Here is a 13,210-nt window from a genome sequence, read left to right on the forward strand (position 1 = left end):
TGTTTTTATTTATTTGACAGAGAGAGAGACGGCCAGTGAAAGAGGGAACACAAGCAGGGGGAGTGGGAGAGGAAGAAGCAGGCTCCCAGCGGAGGAGCCCGATGCAGGGCTCGATCCCAGAACGCTAGGATCACGCCCTGAGCCGAAGGCAGATGCCTAATGACTGCGCCACCCAGGCGCCCCAACTAAGAAAGTAGATCTTAAATGTTCTCACCCCACACACAAAAAACGGGTAATTATGTGAGCTGATGGAGGTGTTAACTAACCTTATGTAGTTATATATGTGTATCAAATTATCGCATGGTACACCTTAAGTATGCAATGTTATATGTCAATTGTATCTCAATAAAGCTGGAAAAAAATTAAGCATAAGTCTACCACGTGGCCCAGCAATACCATCCCTAGACATCTATCCAGGAGAAATGAAGACACACATCCATACAAAGACCTTCGCATGACTGTTCTTATTAGCAGCACTACTGACAACAGCCAAAAACAGGAAACAACTTGAATGTCCATTAACTGATGAATGGACAAAATATGATATATGCACATAATGGAATATTATCCAGCAATAAAAAAGGACCAACTACTGATATATGCTATGGCACAGGCGAACCTCAAAAACATTACACTAAATGAAAGAAGCCAAATACAAGAGACTACATATTATACGATTCTGTTTATATTAAATGTCCAGAAAAGGTAAATATATAGAGATGAAAAGGAGATTAGTGGCTGCCTGGGGTGGGGGAATGGGGATTAACAATAAATATGAAGGATTTTATTAGGATTATGGGAGTGGTTTAAAGCTGATATATAGTGATGGATACACAACTTGGTAAATTTACCAAAAATCATTGAATTGTACCTTTGAAATGGGTAAATTATATGATCTATAAAATATGCCTCAATAAAGATGTTAAAATGTTTTATGCATAATTTGATTTGTCCATTAAATAACATTTGAATTAAAATATAAAATTTCAAATTGACTTTATTTACATTTTCTGTAATAAATAAAATTAGAAAATCCCTCATGTCTGATAAGAACAGACAGTAAAACAAACTGTTAAACTAAGTAGAATCAAGCAATGTTTTCTGCATTTAATGTTCTTGATTCCTTTGAACAAATACAGAAGGCCTGAAGACAACAGAATTTAAGCATTAAAGGGACTTCAGAGTTTGATCCAAATCCCTCAGTTTACCCCTGATAATTGCCAGGAAAAAGGAAGAGATTTGACAAAGGTCACATGACAAGTTAGTGGCAGAACTAGACAAGAACTCAGCTCTCCTGACTTTCAATCTAATATTTTTTTCATTATACTGTGCAACCTCCATATTTTCAGAACAGAAACTGAGAAAAATTAGGGAAAAAATAACCCAAATTCATGGTGCTGTGTATTTTGGTATTGATATAAATATTCCTGAGCTTTGTTTTAGGAGGCAGTTAAGTTACTTGGAAATAATTTGATCCTTTTACATGTTGCTTTAAGAATTATTAAATAAACTAAGAATAGTGTTCAGTCTAGGGCTAATAACTATTCCCCACTAGTGAGACAAGACCCTTCTGTGTACTACCCAGTATCCTATCCACTAGGCCATCTTCTAATCTGGCTGGGGGGAAAAGGCACTACTCCTGGCTCTGTGTAAGAACCATTCCCTCTAATCTTCCAGTAGTTCTTACCCTGGCCTCAGGTAGTTTCCTTACACGTAGGGCACCTCTCTGTGGATCTAGAGAATTCTCTTTCTATGCAGCTCTCTCCTCTCCAGCACTAGCTGCATTGGTCTCTCTGATCATTCTGTCTCTCTAACTTAGGGTATCCATCTGGCTCTGCCATGACTCCCCCTTTCCTTTGCCATGGCCTGGAAACTCTAAGGCAGTAAACTGGAGCAATCCTAGGTCATCCATATCCATCGTTGGCCATTTCTCATAGATATCTGTCCTTTATGCCTGATATCCAACTTCTTGAAAATTGTCTCTTCATATATTTTCTCTGCTTTTTAAGCTGTTTAGTTGTTTAGCTATTAGTTAGGTGGGAGAGTAAATCTGGTTCCTGTTACTCTATCACAGCTGAAAGCAGAAGGTCTAGTGCTATCATTTTTTTCCTGCTCTGAAATCTTGGGTCTAAGAACTCTCCTACTTTATGAATTGGCTAATAAAAATCCCTCTCTTCCTTTTCTTTTTTTTTTTTAAGATGTTATTTATTTATTTGATGGAGAGAGAGAGAGATAGCCAGAGAGGTAACACAAGCAGGGGGAGTGGGAGAGGGAGAAGCAGGCTTCCTGCTGAACAGGGAGCCTGATGCGGGGCTCGATCCCAGGACCCTGGGATCATGACCTGAGCCGAAGGCAGATGCTTAATGACTGAGCCACACAGGCGCCCCTAAAAATTCCTCTCTTGTAATAGCCTTTTGTTTTACTTTTAACTTCCTTTTTTAAATTTTTAAAAAATCTTTTATTTATTTATTTGACAGAGAGAGAGTACACAAGCAGGGGGAGAGGCAGAGGGAGAAGCAGTCTCCCACAAAGCAGGGAGCCTGACACAGGGCTTGATCCCCAGACCCTGGGATCATGACCTGAGCTGAAGGCAAACGCTTAGCTGAAGGCAAACGCTTAGCTGACTGAGCCACCCAGGTGCCTCTACTTTGATCTTTCAATTATTAGAAGCACAATTAAACTCTTAAAAATTATTTATTTATTTAGAGAGGGAGAGAGAATGGGGGGGAAGGGTAAAGAGAGAGGGAGAGAGAGAATCTCAGGCAGGCTCCATGCCCAGTGTGGAGCCTGATGTGGGGCTTGATCCCACAACTCTGAGATCATGACCTGAGCCAAAATCAAGTGTGCGATGCCTAACCAACTGAGCCACCCAGGCGCCCCTCTTATAAATTCTTATAAATAGTTCAGTGAGAAATACTTGGCAAAAGTAAAAACTGGATTTAAGTATGGTGACTACTATGTCCAGTTTTACATTAAAAAAAAATCCCTTTATGGTAGCACGCATAGAAATTGTAACATTATAAACATCTAAGCTGGAAACAGTCTTTCATCCCTTAAAATTAATATTGTATAGAGGTGTTATGTGAGCAAGATGGAGGGCTAGGAGGTGCCAATGCTCATCTATCCCCAAAATAATAACTAACTACAAACTGATAAAAATGGCCTGAGAAAGCTCTGGACTACAACGAGGAAGCAATAGAAACCTTGTGGAACTCAGAAAACCAAGGATGGCCACATAGAAAAGCCTAGAAAGCATTTTACCTGCATCGCCCCATCCCCCAGTTCAGAGCAGCTTGGTGTCAGGAGGGATCCCCTTGGAGAGGTTTCACCCCACGGGGGAAGAGAGCAGGAGAACCCCAGCAAACCTCATCGGCAGAGTTGTTTGTGCACTGTGGTGGGAATGTAAATTGGTACAACCATTACAGAAAATTGCTGGAAGAATTAAAAATAGAACTACCATGTAACCCAGCAATCCTACCCCTTGGTATTTATCCAAAGGAAATGAGATCATCATTTTGAAGAGATCTCTGCACTCCCATGTTCACTGCAGCATTATTCACAATAGTCAAGATATGAAAACAACCTAAAAGCCTTTTCCGTGTGTGAATATAAACAAAAGGTGGCAAACACACACACACACACACACAGAGGAATATTACTCAGCCATAAGAAAGAAGGAAATCTTGCTATTTGCAACAACATGGATAAATCTGAAGAGCATTATGCCAACTGAAATAAGCCAAACAGAGAACGAGAAATACTTTCTGTGGAATCTTACAAAAAAAACAACCCCAAAACAAAAAAGCCCAGCTCATTTCAATGAATAGAATTGTGCTAGCCAGGGGGGATAGTGGTAGGGGAAATAGAGAAAACAGTTCAAAGGGTACAAACTGTCAGTTATAAGAAGCAGAAGTTCCAAGGATTTAATGTACAACACAGTGAATACAGTTAATAATACAGTATTGGAAATCTAAAAGATTCTGAGTAGATCTTAAGCATTCTTACCACAAAAAAAGAGTTAAGTAGGGTGGTGGATGTGTTAATTATTTTGATCTTAGTAATCATTCCACAATATAGACATGTATTAAATCGCCATGCAGTACACTTTAAATATATGCAAGTGTATATGAAAAGTACTCCTCAATGAAGCTGGAAAAATATTACATAAATATTAAATTTCATAAATTGTTGAAGTCTTGCTGCCCTTGACTCTAATTTTAGGCTCCAGGGCTACATCTCTACTTGTGTGCTTCAAAAACAAACACCTGAAAGGTTTATGTCCCTTTTAACACTTCCCACACTCCCTTCTTGCACGCTGGGAATTCATTCCTGTAAAAGCAATAACCAGGGTCAATGAAAATTTTGTTCATTGCATTTGGGAGCCAAAGGGCACCTGAAACATCTATTACTAATACCTCTCTTTGTAGAGGTCAAAACCAAAGTGCTGAGAGAAGTTAACCACCCCAGTGCTATGTTACAGGAGAGCGGAGACTCAGTTATCACTCACCTCCGTTTCTCAGTGATTTTTTTTTTAAAGATTTTATTTATTCATTTGACAGAGATAGAGACAGCCAGCGAGAGAGGGAACACAAGCAGGGGGAGTGGGAGAGGAAGAAGCAGGCTCCTAGCAGAAGAGCCTTGATGTGGGGCTCGATCCCACAACGCCGGGATCACGCCCTGAGCCCAAGGCAGACGCTTAACCGCTGTGCCACCCAGGTGCCCCTCTCAGTGATTTAAAACATGATATATAGAACTGAACTCAATACTTGAAATGTGGTAGAAGCATATGTATAGTAAAACTACTATCTCCTTTGACCTCAATCTGAAACTTTAAATGCTGACCTTTAAAGTACATTAACTTTTTAATCAGCTGCATGATACTACATCAAATAAAATTCCCGCTTTTTTCATCTGAACTAATAAGGCCTCCACATCTTATCAGTACAATTCAAAAAAAAATTAACAGGGGCACCTGGGTGGCTCAGTCGGTTAAGCGTCTGCCTTCGGCTCAGGTCATGATCCCGGGGTCTTGGGATCAAGCCCTGCATCGGGTTCCCTGTTCAGCAGGGAGTTTGCTTCTCCCTCTGCCTACCGCTCCCCCTGCTTGTGTTCTCTTTCTCTAATAAATAAATAAAATCTTTAAAAATAAAAAATAAAAAAATCAACAATTGTAGGATTATAATTCTGTCTCCATAAATCTCATCATGTTGGTTTTAGCTCAGCAGTTTGGCCTATAAATTTCATTTCTGAAACCTGAGCTTGTTATCATAATGATTTCCAAATGTGACCTACTGGCAACAGAAATCATTTGGAATGCATTAAAAAAACATAAAAAATTCCCAGGCCCCTCTTCAGACATTATGGTTCACTAGATGTAGGTGAGCCAAAGAAGTCTACATTTAAAAACCCTCAAGCAATCCCCAAATAGCCATATTTAAGAATCACTGTTCTCGCATACCAATTAATCCAAAAAACTGAAGACAGGTACTCAAATACATATACACACATATTCATAGCAGTGCTATTCACAATAGCAAAAAGGTGGAAATAGGGGGGTGGGGAGATGGGGTAAGCTGTGTGATGGACATTTAGTATGGACATGTAATAAGCACTGGGTATTATGTAAGACTGATGAATCACTGACCTCTATCTCTAAAACCAGTAATATAGGTTAATTAACTGATTTTAAACAAAAAAATAATTACCACAAAAAAATTTAAAAATTTTTTTTTTTTAAAAAGGTAGAAGCAGCCCAAATGTCCATCAAGGGATGAATAAACAGATTGTAGTATATATACAATGGAACATTACTCAGCCACAAAAAAAGGAAGTACTGATATATGCTATACATAGATGAACCTTAAAAACATGATGCTAAGTCAAAGAAGCCAGACACCAAAGGTCTATTGTATGACTCCATTTACATGAATTATCAAGAATAGCTAAACCCATAGAGACAGAACACAGATTGGTAGCTGCCAGGAGTTGGGGAAAGGGGTTAATGGTAAACAGATGCTTTATGGATATGGGGTTTCTTTCGGGGTGAGAAGATGTTTTTCATTCAATAAAGGTGGCGGTCACACAACATTGTAAAGTACTAACCACAATGCGATCATTCACTTTAAATTGGTTAACTTCATGTTTTACGAATCTCAACTCAAAAAAAAAAAAAGAAAGATAATATGAGCCAGGTATTTAAGACATCTAGAAGATTCAGGTAAATACCAGGATAGTAACCTGGAGAAACTGACAGTACAGCATATTCTTCATGTTATGACAAGACAAAGTGCAGGCATATTTTATTCCAGCACCGAGGAAGGAAATAAAATTAACCCACAGCAAATGGGAACAGTTTAGAACAGGGGTTAGGAAGCTAAGCAATCTGTTTCTGTAAATAAGGTTTTATTGGAACACAGACTATTTGTTTATGTTGTCTATGGCTGTTTAAAGGCTACCGTGGCAGATTTGTGACACAGACGACATACATGGCCTCCAGGCCTATAGTATTTACTATCTGGCTCTTTAAGAAACAGTTTGCTGTCCTTTACAGAATGTACAGTCTTTAGGGCCAAGCCAGGTTCACACTGAAGTCAAGACCCAAATGGAAAAGGCAAGAAAAAATAACAAGCCCATAGTCATGGTGCCCTATGTGAAGAGCTTCTGAAGTTTTTAAAGCTGAAGCTTTGAAGGGCAGAACAGACAATGATTAGGTATTTGTGAACCTAATGAGTAAAACATCAAGTGAGCACTCAGACCCACAATAGGTATTTAGCTGTCATCTACTTGGCTATAAAAACTTTGCGAAACTTTGGAAGAAAGGTTTTACTTTCTCCAAGTCTAAAATTCTCAATAAATACAATCCTTTGGTAGGGTAGCAGGTAGAATTTTCTATGGGCCAGCTGAATTCTGGATAGTTAAAATGTAGAAGTTGAACAAGAAATACTTTCTTTTTATGAGTGACTAATCATAATGAGAATATTTTTTTAAAAAGAATTAGCAATTGGCTCAAAGGCAAGCAGAAAACTTTCAGATTTTGCTTTCATTTTTATTCATAAGAAATATCTTCAGACTCCGAATTTATTCATAGGAATTTCATAAGAAATTATACCTTAAGATTCTGAATTTACTTAGTCTCTAAAAACAAGGCTATAAGTAAATAATGTCTACTTTACCTATTTGGTGTATGAATTTCAAGAGTTTTTCAAAGCATGATCAGATCAAAGAATTTTCAGGAAAAAGGTAAAGGTGGCAACAAATTCTCTCCAATAAAATTCTCTCTAATCCACACTGCTTTCTCCTTATATGTATGTGAACAGTTACAGTTCTGGGTTAAGGAGAGGGATGGAACTACAAACAGGAAGGGACTTTGGGTCTTTATTTCAACTTTAGAGCTTACAAAGTCTTTCCAAAAGTAACTTTCTCTTGTATCGGTTCAGTCTGGGCACTGCTTTCCATATCGTTTTTTTGCAACCAGCAGTCCCTGGCTAAATTTATGTTATCCTAGGATCTTAAGGGCCAAGGCTCTGGGGAAGTAGGTCATGGTCAGTCAGTGGTTTTTATAAGATGGCAATGTTGCTTAGTCTCGTATTTGTAGATAATCTGCAAAGGACTTTAAAGTACAGAATAGCAGATATTATATTATTGCTTAAGTTCTGGAATGGTTAGAGTATCATTCACACTTGTCGTATGGTCATAGTAATGAGCAAACAGATCCTACAGTTTCCTAAAGATGTTTATCCTCTTTCCATTTCCTGCCAAATTTCTCTAACAAGTGGTCTCTAACTGCCCATTTTTTTACCGTTGCATTTTCTCTCCACTTACTCTTTGTTAATGTCTAGTTTAACAAACATCAGCAGTAAAGGAGGGTTAAATAAGTTTAATTTATAGCTAAACTTAACATAGTTTGACTATGATACTTATCAGCTCAGGATAGGGAAGCTGTTGAAAATTCCCCAAATTGGGAATTACCATACTGGCAGAATGGAAAGTCAAGGGAATGAATGAATCTAGGGTCTTGGTGAGGACTTTGAAGATGGCTGACAAGGGGGTACAAGCTGGGTAAGAGCAAAAGTCAAATCTAATCACACGGATTGCTCCCTTTCTTCCTTCAGGACTTTATTCACATTCACACCTCACCAGTGAGGCTTTCCTTGGTGATCCTTCTAAATCTCAACCTTCCCCACCATTACCTTGACATCCTCTATTCCCCTTTCCAGGTTTGCTTTCTTCCATAGTAATTAGCATTGCATCACAAGCTACATATTTTACTTATTTAAATTGTTTATTGTTTGCCTCCACCTAGAATGTAAGCTCTATATTTTAGTCTGTTCTGTTCACTGCTGTACCACCAGCATCCAGAATGGTGCCTAGAATATATCAAATATTTGATAAATATTTGTTTAATTACTAAATTTCACTCTCAAAGTAAATAAACAAGCAAGTTGTATCCTGGCCCATCTTAAAATTTTTGCCTAAGTAACTTGCTTGATGTAGTTTTTGAAAACATTTTATTTATTTGAGAGAAAGAGAGAGAGGAAGAGCATGAGCAGAGGTGGGAGGGGCAGAGGAGGAGGGAGAAGCAGACTTGCCGCTGAGCAGGGAGCTCATCCCAGGACCTAAGCCAAGGGCAGACACTTAACCGACCGAGCCACCCAGGTGCCCCTGCTTGATGTGGGTTTTTCTGTTTGTTTGTTTTAAATATGCTCTGCCCAACATGGGGCCTGAACTCACAACCCCGAGATCAAGACCTGAGTTGAGATCAAGAGTCAGATGCTTATCAACTAAGCCACCCAGGTGTCCTGCTTGGTGTAGTTTATAAATAAAGTGGGTACAGGATTTCTTGCCAAAGAAAAATATGCTCCTCTATGATGACAAATAGTCCTAGTATCATGAATCAGTATAGATCACAAGAAGCAACTACATCTTTTATCTACACTATTATAAAATAAAATGTGCTATTTCTATTTTTTCTAAGATTTATTTATTTATTTGAGAGAAAGAGAGCTTGAGCATGTGCGAGGCAGGGAGCAGAGGAAGAGGGAGAAAGAAACGTTAGCAGACTCCACACTCAGCACAGAGCCCCACGCGGGGCTGAGATCACGACCTCACCTGAAACCAAGAGTCAGACCCAGGTGCCCCTGAGCTGCTATTTCTAAAAGACAATCTCTATTATAATAGATGATAATCAATAGTTCTATCAAGAAGTCAAATCGTTTACTTACTAAAGGGTACACTTTTCAGTTTACTCAGGTTGTCAGTCCACGAATTACTTTGTCAGTCCACGAATTACTTAGTCAATTGATATGGTTTAGCACGTTGGCTCCCAATTCTGAGCAGCTTTTAAAAGTCAAATTCCGGACACTTCTCTCCCTAACACCACACTAAACCTATTAAATTAGTAGCTTATATGGTGGGCCCTAGGAATCTGTCTTTTTAAAACATTCTCCAGCTATATCTACCATATCACCAAGTCAAAAACTACCATTTTAGAAGAAGCGTCTCAAGGCTCCTCTGATATGGTAAAGGTAACTGACTGATAATACCAGTATACTTAAAGCTTTTCCAATTCAAAATAATTTCTTCCATGCCCTATGATGTAAAATTTAGGAGATGACAAGGTCTGAATTTTTTGACAGGGTAACAATGGTAGACGTCAACTATGATTAACATTCTTTAGGATAGTTTCCTAAAACTTCCGAATACATTTAACACAAAAATCAGTTATGGCCACTAGAGTGTCCTAATGATATACATATTAGTTTTCTTTTGGTTTTTATATTTAACAATGAGAGTTCTAACAAAGATCTTAATTTAAGAAACTTGCAAAGGGTAAGAATGAAATTTACTAAAGGAATAAAATCCTTGGATAAGATACAACTCACAGTCCAGTTTAAAATTTACCTTCTCATGGGTCGAGTTTTGAGATCCTTTAAGTACACACATCCATCTATTCGATGACCACGGGCCTCACCAAAAGCTAAGAATAATCAATGAAGGATTAATGTTGATCAAATAAAATTAACGAGATAAATTTTGTGACAAGATCCTTGGGTTTTGCTCATCAACTAACAGATTATATAATAAAATGATTTATTATGGTAACAGTGATGAGATCCTAAAAATTTATAGGTATTTTTAATATAAAAACATTACTACCTTAATTTTTAATGTTCCTGTGTGTTCTTTTTTTTTTTTTTTGAGTAAACGGCTAAATGAAAAATCTAGTTAAAATGTATTAAGTTGAAAAGGTATTAATAGAAAGGCAGTAACTAGAATAAAAAAAGAAAAATCATTATTATCCATAGTTTAATCCATATTCATTTACATGGCTACTAGACATTTTCATAACATTGGTCCTTTTAGCTGAACTCTCTAAAAATACCTTGAATTGCTGTATCTGGATCCCAGCCTTCAACATCGATAAGGTACCTGAATTAAAAATATCATTTTAATTTTACAGAATAGGTAAGGCTGAATTTTAAAATTTTCTCAAGAAGACAGACTTGAAAATTTAGCACCTATATCATTCTTACCTACATATAAGATATCCTGTTCTGTTAATTCCATTGGTACAATGAACTCCAATGAGTTTATCTATAAAAGGTAAAGAAACATTAAAAAGTATGGAAAAAATTAAGTATAATAAAATAACATGTTTTATACACAATTTGTAATATAATTTTCAATAAAAATTCTACCACTAGTAGAATTCTCAGTCATTAAATTTAAATCTAGTATGTTAAAGGGACACTATCAAAGATTCAGGAAAGAAACAGGGTTTCCGTTTTGGCCCTATAGTATTAAAAGGTGAATTTTTAAGGATAATCAAATGAAGGACAAAGTTTATATCATGATCATGAATAACATGCTTCAAACATTATTCAGAAAGAAATCATTTTAAAATTACTTCTTTGGGGGCGCCTGGGTGGCGCAGTCGTTAAGCGTCTGCCTTCGGCTCAGGGCGTGATCCCGGTGTTATGGGATCGAGTCCCACATCAGGCTCCTCCGCTATGAGCCTGCTTCTTCCTCTCCCACTCCCCCTGCTTGCGTTCCCTCTCTCGCTGGCTGTCTCTATCTCTGTCAAATAAATAAATAAAATCTTTTTTAAAAATAATAAATAAATAAATAAAATTACTTCTTTGATCTTAATTAATTGCCTCTGCATTCAATGAAATGTACTAATACTTTCTGGTTAGTAGAAATACCTATGACACCATTTCTCCTGTAAGGCACATTATTTGATACTACGGTTGAAGAATTAAAGGTAAGATGAATCTACTGACCTTTGTGGATGGGCCAGGAACCTTTTTCTGCATGGTGGAAATGACCTATCTTAAAGAGTTTCCCCACCATGAGGTTAAAATTTGAGTACTTTCCTAGAGAAGATAGATTTTGAGAGTCATATTCATCTCCTGGGTGGAGATTCTGAGGAAATTTTTCAGTTAAGATTCATGCTCTTGATGTTTTTTCTTCACTTGTATTTACCTTACATTCACCTTTCCTATCCTTCAATAGCCAGAACTTCTCAAAAGAGCTGATTTGCCACCTCTCTTCAGGAGGGTATGTGAAGGAAGATTCAGGAAGCATTCATTTAGTGTTTGTTAGGACATTGTTTTCAACTGACACTGAGTTAAAACCCACATTTCCACGTTTTTAAATTATTTTCAAATACCATAAATTTCTGGGTGAACATATTTAGAATCAGTTCATACTAAGAGATTTTAGAAACCTGTTTTCATTATTTTGTCGTTTGAAATGGAATTCATTTTTGTAAAAATAATAGAACTAATGTATGGCCTTTTTATATGTAGAAGAATGATCATTATCTGAAACATTTTTCCTGATACATATTTTTTTCAAATATCTCCATATGGCTTTATACACACACACACACACACACACACACACACACACACACACACGTGAGGTTTTCATCTGAGCAATGACAGCTGACAGAATTCCAGCTGAGTCTCTCTGGCACCTCAATGAGTTCAGAGTCTAGGAGGGGAAGAGCTGTAAGTAAACAAAGCACTTACCATAATAAAGGATGAATGCACACCAATGTGTTATGAGAGTAGTAAGGAAGAGCACTTGAATTTGCACTGGGGCAGAGGAGGTTTCAGAGGTAGTTTGAAAGAAACACTGAAATGAGAGGAAATTCATCAAGAACAAGATGGGAAAACATTTCAGTAAGACAGTCGAGTGTGTAAATGCTAGGAGGATAGAACTTGTTTGGGAAATAGATGTGTGAGACGTGTGAAAAAAAAATGTAAGAGGCTTTTAGAGGGGCACCTGACTGGCTCAGTCAGAAGAGTGTGCAGCTCTTGATCTTGGGGTCATGAGTTTGAGCCCCATGTTGGGTGCAGAGAACACTAAAAAAAAAAAAAAACTTATATAAAAAAGAGGTTTTTAGAAAGGAAATCAAGAATCAGGTCATGAAGCACTGTGTTAAGGAATCTGGTGCTTATTAGATGGGATACCATTGAAGGATTTGGATTTTAAGCAAGAAAATGACCTAATCAGATGTGTATTTTATTTTATTTTATTTATTCATTTGAGAGAGAGAGCACAAGGAGGGGGAGCTGGAGAGGGAGAAGCAGGCTGCCTGCTGAGCAGGGAGCCCGATGCGGGGGTCGATCCCAGGACCCCAAGATCATGACATGAGCTGAAGGCAGTCCCTTAATCAACTGAACCACCCAGGTGCCCCAGATGTCCATTTTAGAAAGATAAATTAAGTCTGGAGGAATGACCAGTGGGAGGAGAGGCAAGAAATCTATGCAGGAGGCCACGATAATAACCCAGACCAGAGAGGGTTAAAGTAGATCTGGGGAGGTAGGTGCAGGAGAAGGACGATTAAGAGTTCAGTTTTTGACATGTTCAGTTTATTTGTGCCAGAGGAACCCCTTGATGGATACAAGGTACATGTGAACAGTGACATGGAGCTCAGGAGAAAGGTCTGTGCTAGAGATAAAGATTTAGGGGGCCAAAGTTGAAAACAGGAAAAGATGAGACAAAGTGAAGTGAAAAGGCTTCTTCTTCTTTTTTTTTTACCAAACCACTTTATTGAGGGGATTGGGGAAGGAGTAGAAGGACTGGGAGAACAATGAGATCTGACATCCAGGATCTCCCCAGCTTTGCAGTTGCCAAAAGCAGGACAGATTCTTAAGAACAGCAGGCATCAAGGATTTGAGCAGAACAAAACGGGGGGGGG

The 13,210-nt window shown here is 38.0% G+C and overlaps 1 protein-coding gene across 4 annotated transcripts in view; it reads right to left on the minus strand.

Annotated features, from left to right (window-relative positions):
- Positions 1-13,210, minus strand: part of LOC109488633 — a 51,540-nt gene that overhangs the window by 13,486 nt on the left and 24,844 nt on the right. For all 4 annotated transcript variants that reach the window (XM_034663031.1, XM_034663030.1, XM_034663029.1 and 1 more), the window contains exons 5-7: positions 10,533-10,593; positions 10,382-10,428; positions 9,901-9,976 (exon numbers count right to left, since the gene is read on the minus strand). In XM_034663031.1, the coding sequence (XP_034518922.1) occupies positions 9,901-9,976; positions 10,382-10,428; positions 10,533-10,593 (184 nt within the window). The remainder of the gene's footprint in view (positions 1-9,900; positions 9,977-10,381; positions 10,429-10,532; positions 10,594-13,210) is intronic.

Source organism: Ailuropoda melanoleuca, chromosome 6, assembly GCF_002007445.2.
Source record: "Ailuropoda melanoleuca isolate Jingjing chromosome 6, ASM200744v2, whole genome shotgun sequence".
Lineage (NCBI taxonomy): Eukaryota > Metazoa > Chordata > Mammalia > Carnivora > Ursidae > Ailuropoda > Ailuropoda melanoleuca.